At 34.5% G+C, this 20,877-nt stretch overlaps 1 protein-coding gene and 1 pseudogene across 1 annotated transcript in view; both read left to right on the forward strand.

Annotated features, from left to right (window-relative positions):
• DMD (dystrophin) overlaps positions 1-20,877 on the forward strand; it is a 1,580,480-nt gene that overhangs the window by 249,571 nt on the left and 1,310,032 nt on the right. Inside the window, exon 15 of the mRNA XM_006911463.3 lies at positions 7,518-7,693. Within this exon, the coding sequence (XP_006911525.1) occupies positions 7,518-7,693 (176 nt within the window). The remainder of the gene's footprint in view (positions 1-7,517; positions 7,694-20,877) is intronic.
• LOC112479414 lies at positions 10,059-10,177 on the forward strand (annotated as a pseudogene).

Raw genomic sequence — 20,877 nt, forward strand, 5'->3', positions numbered from 1 at the left:
GCAAAGCAAAACCACAATGATATGCCATCTCACACCTGTTAGAATAGCTATAATCAACAGGACAAGTAATAACAAGTGTTGGAGAGGATGCAGAGAAAAAGGAACCCTCGTACGCTGTTGGTGGGACTGCAAATTGGTACAGTCAGTATGAAAAATAGTATAGAGGTTCCTCAAAAAATTATGAATTGACCTACCATATGATCCAGCAATGCTTCTACTAGGTATTTACCTCAAAGACTTGAAAACACATATTCAAAAAGATATTTGCACACTGATGTTCATAGCGGCGTTATTCACGGTGACCAGGACATGAAAGCAACCGAAGTGTCCTATGATAGATGACTGGATAAAGAAGCAGTGGTACATATATACAATGGAATATTACTCAGCCATAAGAAGAGATGAAACACTGACATTTGCGACAACATGGATGGACCTTGAGATAATCATACTAATTGAAATAAGCTAGACAGAAAAGGTTGAAATCACATGATATTACTTATATGTGGAATAAAAACCTAAAAGCAACAAAGGAACAGGACAAACAGAGACTCATGGACATAAACAATAGACTAGTGGTCACCAGGAGTGAAGGAGGAGGAGGGAGGGGGAAAAATTTAAAAAAATAAAATGTTCAAAAAAATCAGTGATCACTATAAGGTTATGTATGTACAAACCACATAGTGGAAAACTTTGATCCACAGTTGTCCATCTGATTATATATTTGTAAAAGAAATCAGGTGCATTACATATCATTGATTTCACACAGATTTAATTATAATTTGTCAAGAGCTAAAATGCATTAAAAATTGTCATGTGCCATTGTGTACACTTTTAAACTTCTTCTGACTTTATATATATGTATGTGTGTGTATATAAATACACATTCACCCAGTTATATCACTTAAAGGAAAATCACCATTCAGAAATCTGAACAGGTGTAGCTGCAAGTGAGCGTAGCTACTAAGAGATGGATGAAGGGATAATCAGATTTGGATTTATAGCTCTGCTTTGCCACTCACAAGTTGTATCTGCTTGAAATTTTACCACTCATCTATAAAATGGGAATAATATTTATCTTTGCTCTTAGGGCCATTGTGAGGTAATGACAGCTACCACTTATTAAGCCTTTATTTCAGGTGCTATTCTAAGTATTTTAAATAAGATAATGAATGCAGAGCACTTAGTGCAATGCCTGGGGCATGCAGAGAGCTCTGTAATTGGTAGCTATTATTGTAAGTATTAGTTTTATAATAATAATAAAAATGATAACATAAATTAGGTAACTAATTTTTATAACTTGAATCTCTTTCAGTAAGTTTCTATAAATGTTCAGATAGTGAAATATCTCATAAGGCAAGAAATAGAAATCTCTAATCTCAAGGACCTTACAAAGGCAATAATATTTAAATAATTCAATGGAAAATTAAAAGATGCAATTAAGAATATCAGACAAAAATAACAGCACCAAGAAAGTTAATTTAAAATGTAAGAACAGGTGGTAAATACAACTAGTTGCCCCTGAGAAACCGGAGACAGTGTTGGAAAAGAAATATTTCCTTTCATTGTATGTTTTCTTAAATTCTTTAAATATGCTTAAAATAAATGTACATATATTTCCTCTTCGAAATGTGCATTTTTTAATAAATGAAAGAGAAGATGATAAAGAATTTTATTGTTCAAGAGTAGTTTGGTTTTTCCAGACCTACCAAAATTATACAATCTTGCTGCAAGAAGATGTATACCCTAGAACTATCAAGAGACTGTGTAAATGCTTTTCCAGTTTTTCTCACAGTGGGAAAATGTAACATTTAGAAATCAACATACATAACCTTATAAGTTAGAAAGTCCAGTTTAGAAAAATAAATTCCTGAATTTTCTCTGAACATTTAGAAATGATAATGCTTATTGCTAATAGTATCTACCAAGAGAGAACTTACTGTGTATAGACATGACATACTTCAATTTTTTTGCAACCAGGATCAGCTACATAATTTATGGGGCCCAGTGCAAAATTAAAATGCAGGGCTTTTGTTAAAAAATTATTAAGAAATTCAAGAGAGTAACACAAAGTATGAAACTAAGCGTGGAATCCTTCTGAGTGAAGGAAGCTGGGTGCCTGAATAACTTGCACACCCATGAAACAGGCCTTATTTGCAACACTCCTGTGAGGGATATATTATTATTCCTATTTTATATATGGAGAAAATAAGTCAAAGCTCTGAGATAGTAACTAAACTCCCCCAGATAGTACTATATGTGAACTATGGACCTGGCGTTTGAGAATTGTGGAGTCTGGCTCACAGGCCTCTAATTTTAATCACTGTAAGAGCCACTAAATTCACAATCTAAAGACAAATAATTCTAAACTCTTTTTCATTTCTACTGGACTAATTATCTGACAGGTCAAGGGAATAATGTTTAAAAACATTTATTTTCATGAGGACATTTAAAAGTAATTTTCAGTATAACCACAATCAAAACAGAGAAAGGTTAATGGGTAAGAATTTATTAGGTAGACTCAAAGTTTGTTGAATATAGCTCAAACTATATTATATTCTAATTTTGGCCTTGCCCTATTCACCATTTTAGTGAAGGCAGTAAGTCATCTTTATCAGATATTTATTTGTCCTAATTTTAATGTATTTGAATGACAGGCTCATAATTCTAAAGATACATAGGAATGATAGAATTAAAACAACAATTTAGAAAAAAGTTTGAAAATTTTCTCTGTTTATAAAAGCAACGTTTTGCAGGAAACATTTTGTTGTAGAAAGTTGGAAAATAGAAAGAATGCAGAAATATATAGTGCATAATAGAAGTTATCTATGCTTTCTCTGCCAAAATATAACTACCAATGTTTATATCTTGCATCGTTTATTCAGTATTATAATGTAAACAGTTTCAATGACATTTAAAAATATTTGAAACATGTACAATACTTTATCACATGCACATACTATACTTTATTTAAACCATCATCTACTGACATTGGGCTGTTTCTGGTATTTTACCGTTATAAATGATCCTATGAACAAGGATAAATGTTATATGCAGCCTTTAGTATCATAATAAATTTAAACATTAAGGTACTGGCTGAGGGAAATTTGATTTTGTAACATTTATTTATTTTCTATTTTTTTATTTTTATTTTTTTTTACTTTTTTGTTATTAAAAATTAAAAATGACTAGGGCCACATTGATCAACAAAATCCAATAATTTTCAAGTGGAAAATTCAACAGTATGTTGTATATATATCGCATTTGTGTCTAACCCAAAGTTAGATTTCTTTCTGTCACCACTTATTTGTCCCTTTTTACTCCCATCTACCTCCCCCTCCCCTTTTCTCTCTGGTAGCCACTAGTCCACTGTCCATGTGCATGAGTCTGTTTGTCATGTTTGTTTGTTGCTTTCAGATTTATATCCCACATATGAGTTATATCATGTGATTTTCAACTTTTTCTGCCTGGCTTATTTCACTTAGCATGATTATCTCGAGGTCCATTCATGTTATCACAAATGGCAGTATTTCATCTCTTCTTATGGCTGAGTAATATTCCATTGTATATATGTACCACAGCTTCTTTATCCAATTATCTATCGTAGGACACTTCGGTTGCTTTCATGTCCTGGTCACCATGAATAATGCCGCTATGAACATCAGTGTGCAAATATCTTTTCAGATATGTGTTTTCAAGTCTTTGGGGGTAAATACCCAGTAGAGAAATTGCTGGATCATATGGTAGTTCAATTAGTTTTTTGAGGAAACTTCATACTATTTTCCACAGTGGCTATACCAATTTGCAGTCCTACCAGCAGTGCATGAGGGTTCCTATTTCTCCACATCCTCTTCAACACTTGTTATTACTTGTATTGTTGATAACAGCTATTCTAACATGTGTGAGATGGTATCTCATTGTGGTTTTGATTTGCATAATAGCTAATAGCATTCCCTAATAGTTAATGAAGTGGAGCATCTTTTCATATATTTGCTGGCCATTTGTATGTCTTCTTGGGAGAAGTGTCCATTCGGGTCCTCTGCCTATGTTTTGATTGGATTGTTTGGTTTTTTTTGTTGTTGTTATTGACTTGTATGAGTTCCTTCCATATTTTTAATTTTAGCTTCTTATTGGAGCCATTGCAAATATCTTCTCCCATTCAGATGGTTGCCTCTTTGCTTCATTGACCATTTCTTTTGCTGTGCAGAAGCTTTTCAGTTTGATATAGTCCTATACATTTATTTTTGCTTTTACTTCCCTTGCCTTTAACATTTAAAAAGAAACTTTCTTGATTACTATATACTCAGTGCATGTAATTATTTTGCATACTCATATATTTTCATGTGGCACTCACCTTATCTCACAACTATTATTGTGGTCGACACCTTCATTACTAGACTGTTAGGTCCTCCAAAAAAGAGGTTTCATTTTATTCATTTCTAATTGTCCTGTAGTGCTATATCGTCAATACCTGTCAGAATTTAATTGAAATATTGTGATTCAGGTGCTGAGTAACTTACAAAATTTTAGATGACTTTAATTGAATATGGTGTCCAAAGTAGGAAACCTAGGTTTTGGAGCAGTAATCAGATTAAATCTAATTCTAGCAAGTACCTGGTCTTATAGTGCTTGGAAATAAAGATTTATCAGAATCATGATAATCAAGCTTTACATCTTTAAGACAGGCAGAAACAATACTCAATTTATTCTGTGTTGGCTTAGTGTTCAAAATAAATTTTAAATGAATGAAGTCATAATAAGTCAGGTTCCCACTAAGTGTAAAGATCTTTTTCATTGGGAAAATTTGGTGCCACATTCAGGAAGTTGTCTGCTTCTGGCAGTATGGAATCCTAAAGTAAGTAGGCGGTTATGCTAAATCACCTCCATAATCCCTTCCTGTCTATATTTTTAATGATTCTAACATATAATTGTTTATGATCAATAAAAAACGTGGAGATATTTAGTACATGTCCAGTTGTCTTTTATTTTTATTATATGGAATAAGTGTTGAAAGTAATTATAAATTTGTTATATATAACTAATTATACCCCGTTTATTAGGGTCAATGCATATTTGTTTTCTTATTTCTTCATCTCAAGGGAAATTAAGTAGTATTTTCAATTATAGTACAGTAATGAATATAGTATAGAAAAGTTACAGATCCTTGTCTATTTTATTAAAAATTATTATTTTTTATTATAAGGTTTGCTATATTCTTAAATGCAATTTCATAGTATATCATTTTGCCATTTCCCTTTCCTCTACCCTCCACAGGCACATCTATCCAATTTCATAATAGATATCAATGAGAAAATATAAAACTACAGAAATTAAATCACAGCCAAATATTCAGTAACACAAATGTTCCATAACATTAGATGGAACCGCAAAAATATAGCATTATATTTTAGAATCTCTGCATTCTGGTGCCTGTACATATAAAATTATAAATTTTCTATCTGAACAATATTTTCTTCAGTTTATCATTGTATGCAAAAGTTTGCTCATGGTTAAAAAATATTATTCTGAGAAAATGAAATGCTCTTGGAATCCTGCTTCAAAACTACATTTTCTTTTTGATTAAAGGTAAACTTAATTCAATCACGCAATGGTCATTTTGTGTTGAGTGCAATTAAATTTGAGGTTATATTTTAAGCATTTAAAAATAGTTACTTTCGGCTTTCATTTGGCATAAGTTGTCAACAGACTATATAATTATTGTTTGAAGCAAAGTGATTGACTCTGAGTAATGAATTTATGGACATTTTAGAGAAGATAAAAATCTGTGCTTGTCACATGTAGAAACTCTGCATTTCATAATGTCCTTTTTAAAAAAACTATTAAGGCTACCAAAATGGAAGTCACTAAGGCCTTGACATATGTAAAGATGTGGCTTGTACAAAGGTTAGCACTTTTAAAATGTTTTGCCAAAAATAATTTTCACACAAGACATCATGACAAAGGACTTCATTACCATCAATTGCCTGTTTGGAAGCTGAAATATGAAGATCCTGAGGCTTCCCTGATTTTCTCCCATTGAAGGAATTAGTCATCAGTCATGAGGCAGGGAAGTTACCCCAAACCCTTTCTTTATCTCCTGGCAAGTTCAAAAAAATCAATAAAACTAATCTTGGCCCTAACCTGGTCCCTGGCTCTGTGCGTATCAAGTACCTATAAGTGGATGCAGTGCACATCTGTTTTGGTCTTCTTGAAAATAGGTCTTCCAAATAATTTGGTTTACTAGAAGGGTAATGATTAACATCCCAGGAGGTGACTTTTTAGTCCTAATAACAGGAGAATGGTGAGACAGAGAATTGGTGGTTAAGGAAGGAAGGAAGGAAGGTGTCTCACCATTGTATGAGTTGTCTGTCTGGCAATGCCTGTTAACTGTGGTAATGACCTGTCATGACTTGTATCACAAACTATATTATTCCAAAAAGTGATGATTTGTGCCTAAAATATTTTTTAACAAGTCTGAACAGAAAGTCAGTGTGTTTTTAAACCAAGAGGACTCTTTAATACTAACTTTGGAAACTCAAATATTTATTTTATTTTTTTATTATTTTTCAATTAGAGTTGACATTCAATATTATTTATATTAGTTTTAGGTGTACAGCATGGTAGTTATATATTTATATAATTTACAAAGCGATCTCCCCGATTAGTCTAGTACCCACCTGACACTATACAGTTATTATAATCTTATTGATTATCTTCCCTATGCTGTAGTCACATCCCCATGACTATTTGGTAACTACCAATTTGTACTTCTTAATCTCATCATCTTTTCACCCAGCTTCCCAGGCCCGCTCTCATCTAGCAACGATCATTTTGTTCTCTATATCTGTGAGTCTGTTTTCGTTTGTTTGTTGATTTGGGAAACTATTCACTAATTTAAATCAAGTAAGAGTAGTATGCTTTTTAGCCTTTGAGTAACATTCAGCTTAAATCTATTTCTGGACTAATAGGCATTTTACATTAATCTTTTATTGTAATTTTAAAGGACGTTTTATTTATTTGAATAAAAAGTCATTTATTATAAAGATCGAATAATTTTATTTAAAAATGTCAAGACCATCCATAGTCACAAGATGCATTCAACAAACTATTTAACAAGTGTCTACTTTGTGCCAGGCAATGAAATTGGTTCTGAGAAACCTTAGTAAAATTTACTTCGATGTTGTAAATGTTTTAAACAGCATGTCTAATTAAGTGTCAGAATGACATTCTAAGTTTGTCTCCATTGCTCCCTTTATTTCCCATAGCTTGACTAATAAATTGAGAAGGCAGTAAGTTTACTTTTGGTTTTGAGATTATCTTCCTTTGCGATTTCGGTCAACATAACTTAACTTAGATAAAACAATTTGATTTGAGTTCAGTATGGTGCTATTTTGATCTGAAGGTCAATTTACCAACAAGCAGGAACAGTTTCTCATTATTTTCCTTTGCCACTCCAAGCAGTCTTTACTGAAGTCTTTCAAGCATTTGTGTGACCTCTATTTCAATACTTCTCACAGATTTCACAGGCTGTCACCACCACTCAGCCATCACTAACACAGACAACTGTAATGGAAACAGTAACCATGGTGACTACGAGGGAACAAATCCTGGTAAAGCATGGCCAAGAGGAATTTCCACCACCACCTCCCCAAAAGAAGAGGCAGATTATTGTGGATTCCGAAATTAGGAAAAGGTGAGAGGATTTTACCCCTGGCTTTATCCTTAAGCAAAGAGTAATTGTTTAGTGGGAAAACTCATTCTCAGCTGTTTTGATGGTACTATTTCTACTTAAGCAATATGTCCAGAAGCCTCAGGTGCCTGTAATGTCAGTTAAGTTAGTGAGAATAATTATGAATTAACTTTTAAAATTTGCCCAAGGAATCACTATCCCAACAAAAACTGACTGCTTAATAAAAATACTGTTTTCAGGATTGAAAGAAGAAACCATGGGTGATGAACTGCCATGGAAATATTTTAATCCTGAAAGTTGCTATTTTTCTTTTAAAGAGCTTTCTGGTTCTGAGCCTACTTTTGCATTAAATGTCTTTTTCCCCCAGTAATGGAAAGTACATTTTCATGAAGAAGTACACCTATAATAGACGAGATGCATTCTGCTAGTTTACAAGAACATAATGTCTCAATCTGCGCATCCTAAATCAGGAGTCATTAATTACAGAACAGATTTCCTGTTCTTTAATATTTATAAAGTCTTATTTTGAATGCGTTAGAATTTTTAACTAGTCTTTTTGTGGATATTCTCAACTAGGCACTGTAGATAAGTTAGGTATTATATAAATCAGTGGACATATTAAAATCATGAGAATGAAATTTCATAAATGCAGAGCCAGCATGAAAATCATAAAAATGGTACAATTTCCTTTTCATTCCAACTATTATAATTCAAGATTGAGAAAGAACATTAAAATCTGCCTTATGTTTCTAAGCAGCATATGTTTAGGAACGCATGGAACACTTGACATTAGAATTTGTGTATACAAGGGTATAGAAGTATGAGAACACATATCTAAAAATAGTGTGTCAGATGTTCTAGGCAAAGGAAGAACACCTAGAGAAGTTACTCATATACTTTATTTGAGACTTTCAATACTTCTCTATTAATCTATGATTTATAACCTACTTTCATAACTCCACAGTACACCACTGGGCCTTTCTTCCTGGTTTTATCTTCTTGGCTGAGTGAATCCTCTCATCCAGGAGTCAGCAAACTAATTCTGCAGGTTAAATCCAGTCTGCTGCCAGTTTTCCTATGGCTCATGAGCTAAGAATTATTTTCACATTTTTAAATGGTTGTAAATAATCAAAAGAAGAATAATATTTCATGACATATGAAAATTTTATGAAAATGAAATGTCAGTGTCCATAAATAAGATTTTATCGAAACATAGACACACCCATTTATGTATCATCCTTGATTGCTTTTATATTACAAAGGCAGTGTTGGGTAGTCATCACAGAGACCCACATAGTAAAAAAATATTTACTATCTGGCCCCTTATAGAAAAAGTTTGCAAATCCTTGTTCCAGTCAAATGAGTCTCAAAAATCTTTGAATATTAGCTTTGTCTCTGGAGCAACAACTTCCAAGGACTCTACTCATGATAGTAGTTGAAATTTTAACATTCATCGATGGAGAAAAAACACAATGGCAAAAATAAATCAGTAAAGCTATTAATTAATTTGCTTTTTATTAATCTTAGTAGCATGAACAATAATGTCATGTTAAATATGTGTCTACAGACAATGTTTAGTGGGCATATGGATTCGTGGATCCTTTGCAACCACAAAACAGCTCTCCAACAATTTTCCCAGTGCAGCAATATGGAAATCCAATTTCCTTCCCTTCCTAGTATGTTCAGGAGTCTCCTAATACAGCAAGTTGCTTCATGTCAATTTCTGTCTTCAAAAGCTTATTCTTGGCTCCAGTTTGGAGAATGTATTTAGTTAGGAAAAATGTGTTCTGATTAATTTATGTTTTCAGGGAAGTGTGGACAGTGGTGAAATATTTTGTCTCCTAAATTCTGTTTATATCATATGCTCTCAGCAGTTTTCATAAGTTCCTGGAATGAGATGTCCAATGGGAACATAAAGAATATGTTACTTAAATAAAAGCTAACACTTATTGAGGGCTTTATTATGTGCTCAGCACAACATTAAAAGCTTTATCTGCATAGGCCATTTATTCTTCTGGTAACCCTACAAAATAGGTATGGCTATTATTACTATCAAACACAAGTACAGAGTGCCTGAGCCAGGATTTCACCCAAGGTAGCCTGACTGCAGCATGTGGATTATGCAGTAAATTTTAATTCAGTAAGTGTATAACTAAGGTGATCTTATGTCTTGGTTTGCCTGTGTCCATCCCAATTATACCTTTTGCCCAAGCATAGCTTTATATAGCACCAACTATTACTCTTAAATGCATCCCAATTTGGACAGTACAATAACTTGGACACTCTATGTAAGACTCTAGATTGATAAATTTAGATTGAACAAAGTAGAAGGAGCAAACATTTAGGAGCAATTAAATTCAGTAAGTGGGTCTACGGCCATGCCACCCTGAACAAGCCTGATCCCATCTGATCTCGGAAGCTAAGCAGGGTCAGGCTTGGTTAGTACTTGGATGGGAAACCACCTAGGAAGACCAGGTGCTATAGGTGTAAAAAATAAAAAATAAAAAAATAAGGGATTGTAAACTGACAAGGTTCTTGCAATCATGTGAGAACTGCTAGCATTTAACTGTCATGACTATAGTCTTGATGATCTATTCAATGCTGATCTTTTAAAAATTATCTCCTTTTTCAGCTTTTCTGACACACTACAGGTTCTGCCCGTGCCACTCTTTACCTGAGTTGTTTTTCTCTTTTTGCCTTATTCCTATGGTAGTCTCTCATAATTCCATCTTTTTGCCCTTCTGACTTCTTTATCTGAATTATCTCCTCTCACTGATTCAAGTCTGGCTCTAAGTGAATGACTCCCAAATCTTATAGCTCCGTAACTGACTCTCTCAATTTTCACTTTTACATCTTTAAAGCTATGATCTGAGTACTTCTATTTGTGCATCCAGCCAGTGATTCAAATATGTTTTTATCAAATGTAAACATTTGTTGCCTCCAATTAACCACACTTAGTTAGTCATACATTGCACACATATTTATTTGTTATAAATCATTGTCTTTGTGTCTGAAAGAATAGCAGATATTGGAAAAGCATGGACTTTGAAATCGGAATTACTCAAGTTTGAAGGCTGCCTGTTTTAACTACTAGCTTATGATCCCAGGCAAATTACCCAATATCTGTGCCTCAGATTTCCTATCCTCACTTTATAAAATACTAAGTATAAGGATTAACTAAGAAGCGTTTAATACAGTGCCTGTAAATTAGGACAAATTCAATAAATACAATAGCTATTACTTTTATTGTTTGGTTATGGTGGATGTGGTGGAGATAGAGGTAGTGGTGGTGGAGGTGGTGGAGGCTGTGGAGGTGATAGAGGTGATAGAGATGGTGCTGATGATGTTGGAGGCTTGGTAGTAGAAATGGTGGTAGTGATTAAGGTAGCAGTGGTGGTAGAAGTGGAGGTGGTGGTTATGTACTATTGGTGGAAAAAAAATCCTATTAATAAACATCATCTCGAAGTAATGAATGTAACCAAAACCGAACTTCTCATCTTCCTCTTCAAAATACTGACTTCTCTATTTCTGTCAATCTCTGTCTCTGACCTTGCTCCTTATTTATTATTATTAATTACATTCCAATCATTCTAACGGCCAACTCCATAACCTAAGCAATATACCTCATTGTGGTGAGACTTGCCCCTCTTTCTGATTAATCTACTTCAAACCACTTTATCTAAAATGTCACTTTTATGCTGATCTTTCTGACTTGAGATCATTATAACTCCAATTGTCCCCAGAATAAAACACAGGCACTTTCTTGTGGCATTCAATATTATTCTTCTACTAGTTTTATGTCTAGCTTCCCCCAAATCTTTCCACTTCACCCTGTAAATTACATTACATACATTCTTTTCGCCATATGCCTTAATGTCACCCACATATATTTTTCTCATCACCAATCACATAAAGGAACCCTGTAATTATACTTCTTTATATTTCACTTCAATTCCATATGTAGTGTCATGCATACAATAAAGAAATATTTGTGGAAAGAGTAAATAATACAGTTCAACTAATTGTGATAACTAATTTATATTTCAATAGCATTTAAGAATTCTACCTAGCTCTTCATGGAATCGTTCTTAATAATGAATAGACATTCTAATAATCTTTAATAATTCTAATTTTACTCATTAGTATATCATTATGTACTCGAAACTATTTAGAGATTTAAAATTCAGCTTTGTACCACACTATCGTTTCTTAATTATCTAAGGTGCATTTAGTGGATTCCTTAATAATTATACAGTTTCTACATTTGTCATATTTATTGCATAAACTGCCCTCCTTACACTAAGATATAAAAAATATTTGATGATATTGGGTCACAAAGTAATTATTTCTAACAGTAAATTATTCCTGTAATTCGGTGACATTATTTTACATATAGATAATCATCAGAGTATGGAACACAGACTAGTTTAAAACTAGATCTATTACATAGTTAATTGGAATTTATCAAGGAGATTAATTCCTAATCACATAGCAGTTATTTTAAGGGACTTTTCACAAAAGCTTTTATTTACATTTTTGTATCATTCGGGTGAAACCAATGGCAAATTGAATCCTTTTAAAGTAAATGCCATCTCAATAAAGAGAATTTTCTCAGGTGTGACACAACAAATGAAGGCATATCTATGACCTCCAGAGATGTTTAGAGGCATTTAGAAATACCTAAATTCACCTTTATCTTCTCCTAGGTAAGCAGACAGTCTAAAGTTTGCTTTCTCTGACCATTTTGTATATGCTTATTCAATGGTAGAATAAATTGCCTAGACAATTACAGAACTGCATTCTTATTTTATTTTCTATTTTTCAGCTTAAGTTTTTTTTTTTTTTTTCTTTTTATGTCTACTGACTGAATGACATTACATCACATCCTTGGAAGAAAGTTAGATAAATGTTAGATAAGACCTCTCTTTCTACATACAATGTTATGAGATTAATGCCTAAAATATTTTTGCGTTAGATATTTATTTTAACTTCTATTCTTGAATTATAATCAGGCAGTTGTGAACTAGAATATTTTACATTATTTGAAGAACCTAATTAGATGATTAGTGTGTCTAACAGCTAATTTTTAATTTTCTTTGTGATAAATTGATCCTAAAATACTTGAGTTATTGGTCTCAGTAATAACATTTCTGCCCCTTTTACAGTCCAGAAAGATAAAACTTTGCTTCTTATATCTAAGGAGTCTAGACCCTAGACTTGTCCATGTTATAGGTTAATTGAGGTCCAGAAAGGTTAAATAACTTGATTTCAGTTACAAAATAAAGACTAATGCTCTGTTTCCTAATTTCCATTTCAATGTTTAGTTGCAGCATCCTGCTTCTTTTTATGTATTAGAGTCAATGACTTTGGCCATAAGCTCCAATTTTAGTTTAGAAACTATTTTTGGTGAAGAATAGAAACCTTACATACCATCCTCAAATATTTCAAAAACATAACTATCCCTTTAAAGTTCTTAAAATTATTTTGTCACATAAATCAAGAATAAGCCAATAAATGTTTTGAACAATGTAGGAATGTGAATTCTAAGTGACCAGAACATACTTAGAGCAGCAACACTCAGTACAGTACCTGAAGCAGCAGTGTCACTTGGGACCTTATTAGAAATGCAGATTTAAGGGGCCGTCCCCAAACTTGCTGAATCAGAAACTCTGTCGGTAGGCCCATAATCTTTTACAAGCTCTCTGGGTCATTCTGATAAGCCTTAACGTTTGAGAACCCCTGCACAGGAACAGTAGCTCTCGTACTTTAGCACAGGGGCATCACCACCTCAGCTACACCTCAGATCATCAGGCATAGATTCTCATAGGAGCACCAGTCCCTAGTGCCAAAAAGGTTGGCGACCACTGCTTTAGCATGTATCAGAACCATCTAGAGTGCTTATTAACAGATAGATGACTGGTCCCCACCAGAGCTTCTGACTCAGTTTAAGGTGGTACCTGACAATCTAGGATAGGTGATGCTGATGCTGCTGGTTCAAGGCCCACATCTTAGAAATCAGTGCACCAGAGCACCATCTCAGTTACAGCCCAACTCTTACTTGTCTTTTCCCACACCAGTCCTAATGATAGGAAATATCTATTCCAGACTAGGCTAAATGATGCTGCTGTTTCATTTTGTGATACCTCTGGTGCCTTATGTTGACATGATCTATTCACATTCCTATTTCACCCACTAGACTGAAAACTTCCTTTGGCCAGGGTCCATATTTTACTCCTGACCAGGTATAGGGTCTTCTGTATGGTAGAATGTCCCATATATGTTTTGACTGGAATGTACTATAATAGGAACTGAAAGATACTACACAGAGCACTGGATGTCTAGCTAAAGCAGTTGTATGAAAATGAAACCTTTCAGAATGCAAGGCACAGAGGAATGCCAACAGGGAGAAAGACAGAGCCATGTTTCTAGAACCGTGTTCCCTGAGTGAAGAAAATAGTAGTCACATTTATTCCTCTAAAAGAAGCATAGTTGAGTGCAAAGAAAAGTTGATTTTTACTCAGGAGATCTGAAATACCTCTATTCCTTTACTTCTGATTCTTATTTTCCCCTCTCATACTCGACATCAAGCACTGAAACTGCTCTCAGCAAGATCACCAGAGAGCTCCTTAATTGCTGCCTCCAAAGGTTTCTCTTTAGTTCTTATCCTTTTTGACCTTTGTGCTATGCTTGACAGTGATGATTTGTCCCTTCTTGAAATTTTCCTCTCCCTCACTTTCTAGAACATTGTTTTCTCCTATTTCTTTTTTCCTCCTGGCTTTCTGACTATGTCTTCTCAGTCTCCTCTTCTTATTCCTTTAATGTCAGTCTTTACAAGATTCACATTTTGGTTTCATTTTCTTCTCATGATACCTTCTTTCCCAGAGCACGCTCATTTATAATCTTTATCAGCCATCTGTATGTGATGATTTCCAAATTAATATCTCTAGCTCATCTTCACTCTTGATGTTCATACCCATGTCATTCAAATGTTTATTAGGCATGTATACCTGCACTTCTTATAGAAACTTCAAATGTAGGTTTGCAGTTTAGACTGCACGACTTTAGGGAGTTGCATTTATATCATAGTATCTAAGAAGAGCACCTTCTGGACTTGTATAGTGAACAGCCTGTGCAACCGTACACAGTGATCTGATATCACCAAATCCCTCCATGTATGTCTATTAAATTATCTTTAAATTATCCTTCCTTTTTATCCAGGCCGCCTTCCCCCTAGTTCAGTCTCTCATAATTTTCTGTAAGAAATTCTTAAGAGATTGCTCTGCCTCTACTCTCACCCTTCCTATCCATACTCTTCAAAGCCTCCTGAGGGATATAGTAAAATGCGATTTAGATCATTTCTCTGTCCATAATTCTCGAAATGATTGGCACGGAAATTCCTTTCTGATCTTTAGCTGCCTCACTCTCCAACTTCCCTACCTTCTCCCCTGCCTATTTTTTAAAACATGCCAGTGCTACTCAAAACCGTCTGCCAGTTTTATTACCAGTACACGATGAAAGAGCTTGAGCTAGAATATAAATCAATGCACTGCTTCCTTTGTCAAGAAACTTTTGCAATTAAAAAGAAATAAGCCTAGTGACTTAGTTGATTTATACTCTGATGACTTTTGTTGTCACAGACTACTAACAAATCGTTCATAGATTGGCCACAAACTGCAATTGAGTGGCACTGCCCTCCACCTCAGTCTTAATTAACCACTCTCTTGTCTCCAATAACCTATGCTCCCTCAAGCTTCTGTTTCTTTGTACCTACTGTTGTTTTAAAACTTCCTTTTCATTACTTCTCCTTTTCCCATTCCCACGTTCCTCGCTCCCAACTAACTACCTTTTCTGTCTGGAAACTTAACCTCATTGATATTTCTCAGCCTCACTAATACTTCCCTTAAACTATTTGCAGACTTTTATCATAATGATTTTGTTTTTGCACATCTGTTATCTCAGTAAACTCCTTGAGGGCAGGAGATACTTCTTTTCTTTTCTAGATCTATAATGCTTAACCCAGAAGTTAGAAAATAGTAAATATCTAGTAATATTCTCGGGATAATGCATGAGTATTTGTCAGTGTCTTGTCAGGAAAACAGAATCCATACTAGGTGTTTCAGAGAGGACTTGGTTGAGCAGGTGTGAAAAACAGTGAAGCAGCACAGGGGATGGTGAGGCAACTGAAGACAGTAGCGACATCAGGAAGCCATGAAATCCCTAGAAATCTAGGAACAGGCCAGGGAGGGGATGGTCCAAAAGCTGAGGCCTTCTAACAGGGACTAACACTGTCAGGACTCCCAGTGGAGGGCAGGGCCATCCAGAGGAAACTGAAGCCATAGTGGGGATGTAGCTGCTCTAGAAATACCAGAAAAATGGAGTATAAAGAAAAATACCTTGACTTGTCTATTCTATCTGCCCTGTAGTATTTTGCTAGTGCTTCAAATTGGACAAACCCAAGTGGAAGCCAGAGGGCAAACAATGGCAAGACATGTGTGTCTCTCTGATACAGAGAAGACAAGAGAAACACAGGGAATGGATCTCGGAGCTGGGTCTATGGCTGTACAGATAGTTCTGGCCTTGGATCTTTCCCTCATAAGCTATGTGACTAAAATGAGTCATGTAATCTCACTCAGAATCTATTTCTTCATTTCTGATAAGGAATTTATATGACTTTGTTTGCCCTTGCACTGTGGAAATTTTATTCACAGACCCAGGGAAATCCCCAAGACAGAAAATCCACCACCAGAAGTAGAGGGCAGAGAAAGACTGAAGAAAGAAGCAGGCTATTGCACTCAGCATTTAACTGAGTTTATAAAGGGAAACTTACCTACGAGATGTGTCTTGGGCAGCTGCAAGACAGAGTGGATATCCTCTGTGCCGTTTGGCAGGTGTCAAAGAACTATATAGGGTAAAATGGTCAGGAATAGTCACAGGTACTAGTACATGAATACTATCAGGTACCGGAATTTATGTGCTTGATCAAGTTGGGACAACAGCCTGTTCCAGGATCCAGCACCTAGCAGGAGGCAGGGGAGGGGGTATAGGTTTATGTCAGAATGAACATCAATTACACTCAGACCATCTTTAAAGGGTACGGTATTGTGGTAAGCAATCTCTGTTCTGGCCCAGATCCAGTTCACAGGCCAGACAGTGTTCACATAATGGAATAGTCTCTCCTCCACACTCTTGATGATTATTTACATAAACATATACATCCTTTTTCCAGGAGAAAGTTGAGTTTTCAGTTATTAATATAGAACAGTTATCTTCTCATTACCACATTTGTGTTATAACAGAAAATATTCTGACATCTTCTGAGAATATTCTTATTTTGATATCTTCTCTAATCAGAAACCTGTGCCTCTATAAATCATCACATATCATGCCACCACACACAGATGAAATGTAATCTGGCTCCTATTGATTGAATTATGCCCCCCAACATTCATATATTAAAAGCCTAACCCCAATTGATGGTATTTGAAAATGCGGCCTTTGGATGATAATTAGATTTACATGAGGTCATGAATGTGGGGCATTCGTCATGAGATTAGTGTCCTTATAAAGAGAGATATCAGAACACTTGCTCTCTGTCTTTCTCTCTGCTATATGAGGACACAGTGACAAGATAACAGGGTGACAAGCCAGGAAGAGAGCTCTAACCAGAGCCTGGCCATGCTGGCACCTTGATGAACTTCTGGCTTTCAGAACTGTGAGAAAATAAATTTCTGTTATTTAAGCCACTCAATCTGTAGTATTTTGTTATGACTGCTTGAGCTGAATAAGATACTGTCTTTGTATACCAGTGAGTTTTGCTTTATGTTTTAACTAAAGTTTATAGAGATGTTCACTAAAAGAAGCAGATGGATTGAAACAACTCATGATACTGGGGAAGTGGCAGTGGGGCAGTAAGTACACGTCAGATTTAAATGGCCTTCCACATTGCACTAGATAGTTTCTGAACCTTGACTGGAAATTATTTAAACTTTAAAGACCCACAACATAAAAGCACGTTGAAGTCCTTTAAACTCAGCAAGCTTTCACACTGAGAGTATTTAAAGTTTAAATTGCCTCCCACAGGGTCCAGGGCACCATCTAACCTGTGGAGGGTTTCTTTGAACACTCTTGTAGTCACTATGAGTCCACAGTATTTCAAGAATATAGTGACAGCACCATTAGTTTTCTTGATAATTTTCATATTCATTCAACCAATAGCTAATGGATTGCTATGATTTATAAAGCACTCCATTTGCTGTTACTATGAACCATACTTAGTCTTTCCCTCTAGAAGTTTGTACTCTAGCATAAACTATGTTATGAAATACTGATAAAATGTTAGAAACATCATAAGGAAAAAAAGCTAATTTCCTGCTTAAGAGTTGAGTGTGGAAAGCTCACGGAAGAATTAGCATCAGAGTGGACAGTTCAAGGATAGGGGCATATTGGGCTCAAGGAAAAGGGAAAGGAGAATTAAAAAATGGGAGACAGCCTTTATACCACCAGCATTTACACAGAGTTGTAAGTGTTTTGATTTGCCTAGAGTAGAAGTGTGGGGTTATAGGAAGGAGACAAGGGATAGTAAAGGATGAGGTTGAAAGGTAGAATGGTTTATAATAAAAATGATACTCAGTGCCAGACTGAGGAATGCAAATTTTAATCTGGTCATGGGTAGTCAATGCATATTTTTGAGAGAGAGCAAAGCAATATGGCTACTGTGAACCATACCATTTTGTATCCATCTGAATGTTGGGAGAGATAGGTCCTCTCAACTTCACACTATAGAGCAGTGAGAATCAGCAAATTTTTTTTTCTGAAGAGCCAGACAGTCACAATTTTAGTATTTGGCCACCATATAGTTTATTTTGTAACTACTCTGATGCTATAGTGAGAAAGCAGCCATAAAAATATGAAAATGAATGAGTGTGGCTGTGTTCAATAAAACTTTATTTACAAAAACAGGTGGTGGGCCATATTTATTCCATGGACCATAGTTTGCCTATTCCTACAATAAAGGATGCAATAAATGAGATTATTATGCTGTTGATGGTTATATTGATTTGTCTTTTTGTCTTTGTTATAGCTTTCTTTACAGTTTTTATTCTTGTGATTATAGTAATGGCTTTTACTTTACCAATTTTAACAAAACACAAAAACAAATACCTCTTCCCTCCAATGAGAAAGTGAGAAGTGGCATAAGGGTTTCCCAAACCCAAGTAAGAAAGAGTCATGGAAGGCAATAATCGCAGTAGCTAAAAAGTAAATGGATTTTATCAAGCACTCTTTTAAGTATTTTATACATATGAACATATTTAACTGTTAAAACAGCATTATAAAATCGTACACTTGAAACCTATATAATTTTATTAACCAATGTCACCCCAATAAATTTAATTAAAAAACAGCATTATAAAGTTTTTTGTTTTTTGGTTTTTTTTATTGCCTCCTTTTGCAAATGGGAAAAGTGAGGCACAGAAAGGTCAGATGACTTCTCATGGCATAAAGTTTACAGGAAACAGTGCAGTCAGGATTTGAACCTAGACATCTAGCACAGGATGCTGCATTCTTAAACTGTCAAGCTTTTTTTAAATGAGAAATTAAAAGTGATTTAATCAAATTATTTAGCTGAAATTAAAAGCTCTACTGAGACTGTTAAAGAATTTGTCGAGGTCTCTCTGTGAAAACTGTGCACTTATCTTAGATTATGACTCTTCTACATTGTGACGTCTCATAGACTCTAGCTAGAGTTGCATTTGACTGTCTTTAAATACAGAGCTATATTTCCATGAAAAAAAATTCTTTCAAAGTTAGTTTTTTTAAATATCAAGGGATAAGCCACAGTCTCATATAATTGAACTATTTTTCCAAGTGCAAAACTTCCAGTGCTAGCCATTGTCTTAACCCTATTATATGCCGTAAGTAACCTATGTAATCTATACTTAATATCAATTTAGAGGTCAGAAAACAAGAATAGATTGGAAATTTAGAGATTTTAGCAAATTAAGAGATTCCAAAGTAAAAATAAACTAGAGAAAGTATTTTATAATGTCATGAAGATATCAATTATGCAACTAAAGATCATATATTAGGTACATGAAAATATTTAGAATTTATTAGAATCCTGGTTTTAGAGACTCCGACCAAATTCTGATGTAATCCAACATAGCACAGTAGTAACAACCAGACTTTAGTGTATAGCAAGAAACAGGAAAGTCATGTTGACTTTTCTTTAATATTTAAAAAAAAAAAAATGGGTTTCCTTTTCATTTGGAACAAATGAAAATAAGTGTAGAGTAGTGAAAATTTTTGGATTCAGACAAACCTGGTTTTGAATCTTCACTCCATGCTTCACTGTGTGTTAAAAATAAAGGAAGTTTTTAAATCTCTCTGTTCATGACCTCTCTATAAAATTTATAATGATCTATATAGTTATTATGGGAGATAAATTTAATTTTTTCCAAGCATGTGACATGAACATGATGCTTAAAGTGCTATTTTTTTTTCCTTTGAATCTGATTGAATGTGAAATTAACAATTGAAAAACTTAATCTAGATGGTACAGGGATGTAATCATATGCAGATTTATAGAGCATGAGGGTCTACGTGTAAATGTTCAAAAGTTAAGTAAAATTAATGAACTGGGGGAAAACTACTGGGTTACAAAGTCCAAAACATGTCGGTAATGTTTGAATTAAGCAAGTCTCCCCAAACTAAAGACATTTTCTTAAGGGAATCTTTATATTATGACTTCAAGACACTTTTGTGTGTGTTAAAATGGCCGAAAACATCTTAACTATGTATCTGAGGGTCGTCTTACTAACATGTTCTTTTTACACCATTTTATCTATATCTTTGGACATTTTATATTTCTCTGTAAGAGAATTCCCATGAAAAATCCATTTATCACCATGTTATCGTTATGTAGATAAGAAAATAAAACAGAAGCCAAATCGAGGACCCTGCAAACCGTGAAAGGGAATGCACGCCCTCTAGTGACCCACATTTGATTCTCACAAGTGCATATGCAGCTTTCCTTTTTGGTTTCATTATTTTAAATAAATATCAAATTTGATTTTAAAATAAATGGCTCAAGGTTTTCAACTTGAGCATATTGCATTGTATGATCACAGATTTATTACTATGACAAGATTTCATCTATCACTTAAGATACTATTTCTATTAATCTGTGT

This window comes from Pteropus alecto, unplaced genomic scaffold, assembly GCF_000325575.1.
Source record: "Pteropus alecto unplaced genomic scaffold, ASM32557v1 scaffold414, whole genome shotgun sequence".
Taxonomy (NCBI): Eukaryota; Metazoa; Chordata; class Mammalia; order Chiroptera; family Pteropodidae; genus Pteropus; species Pteropus alecto.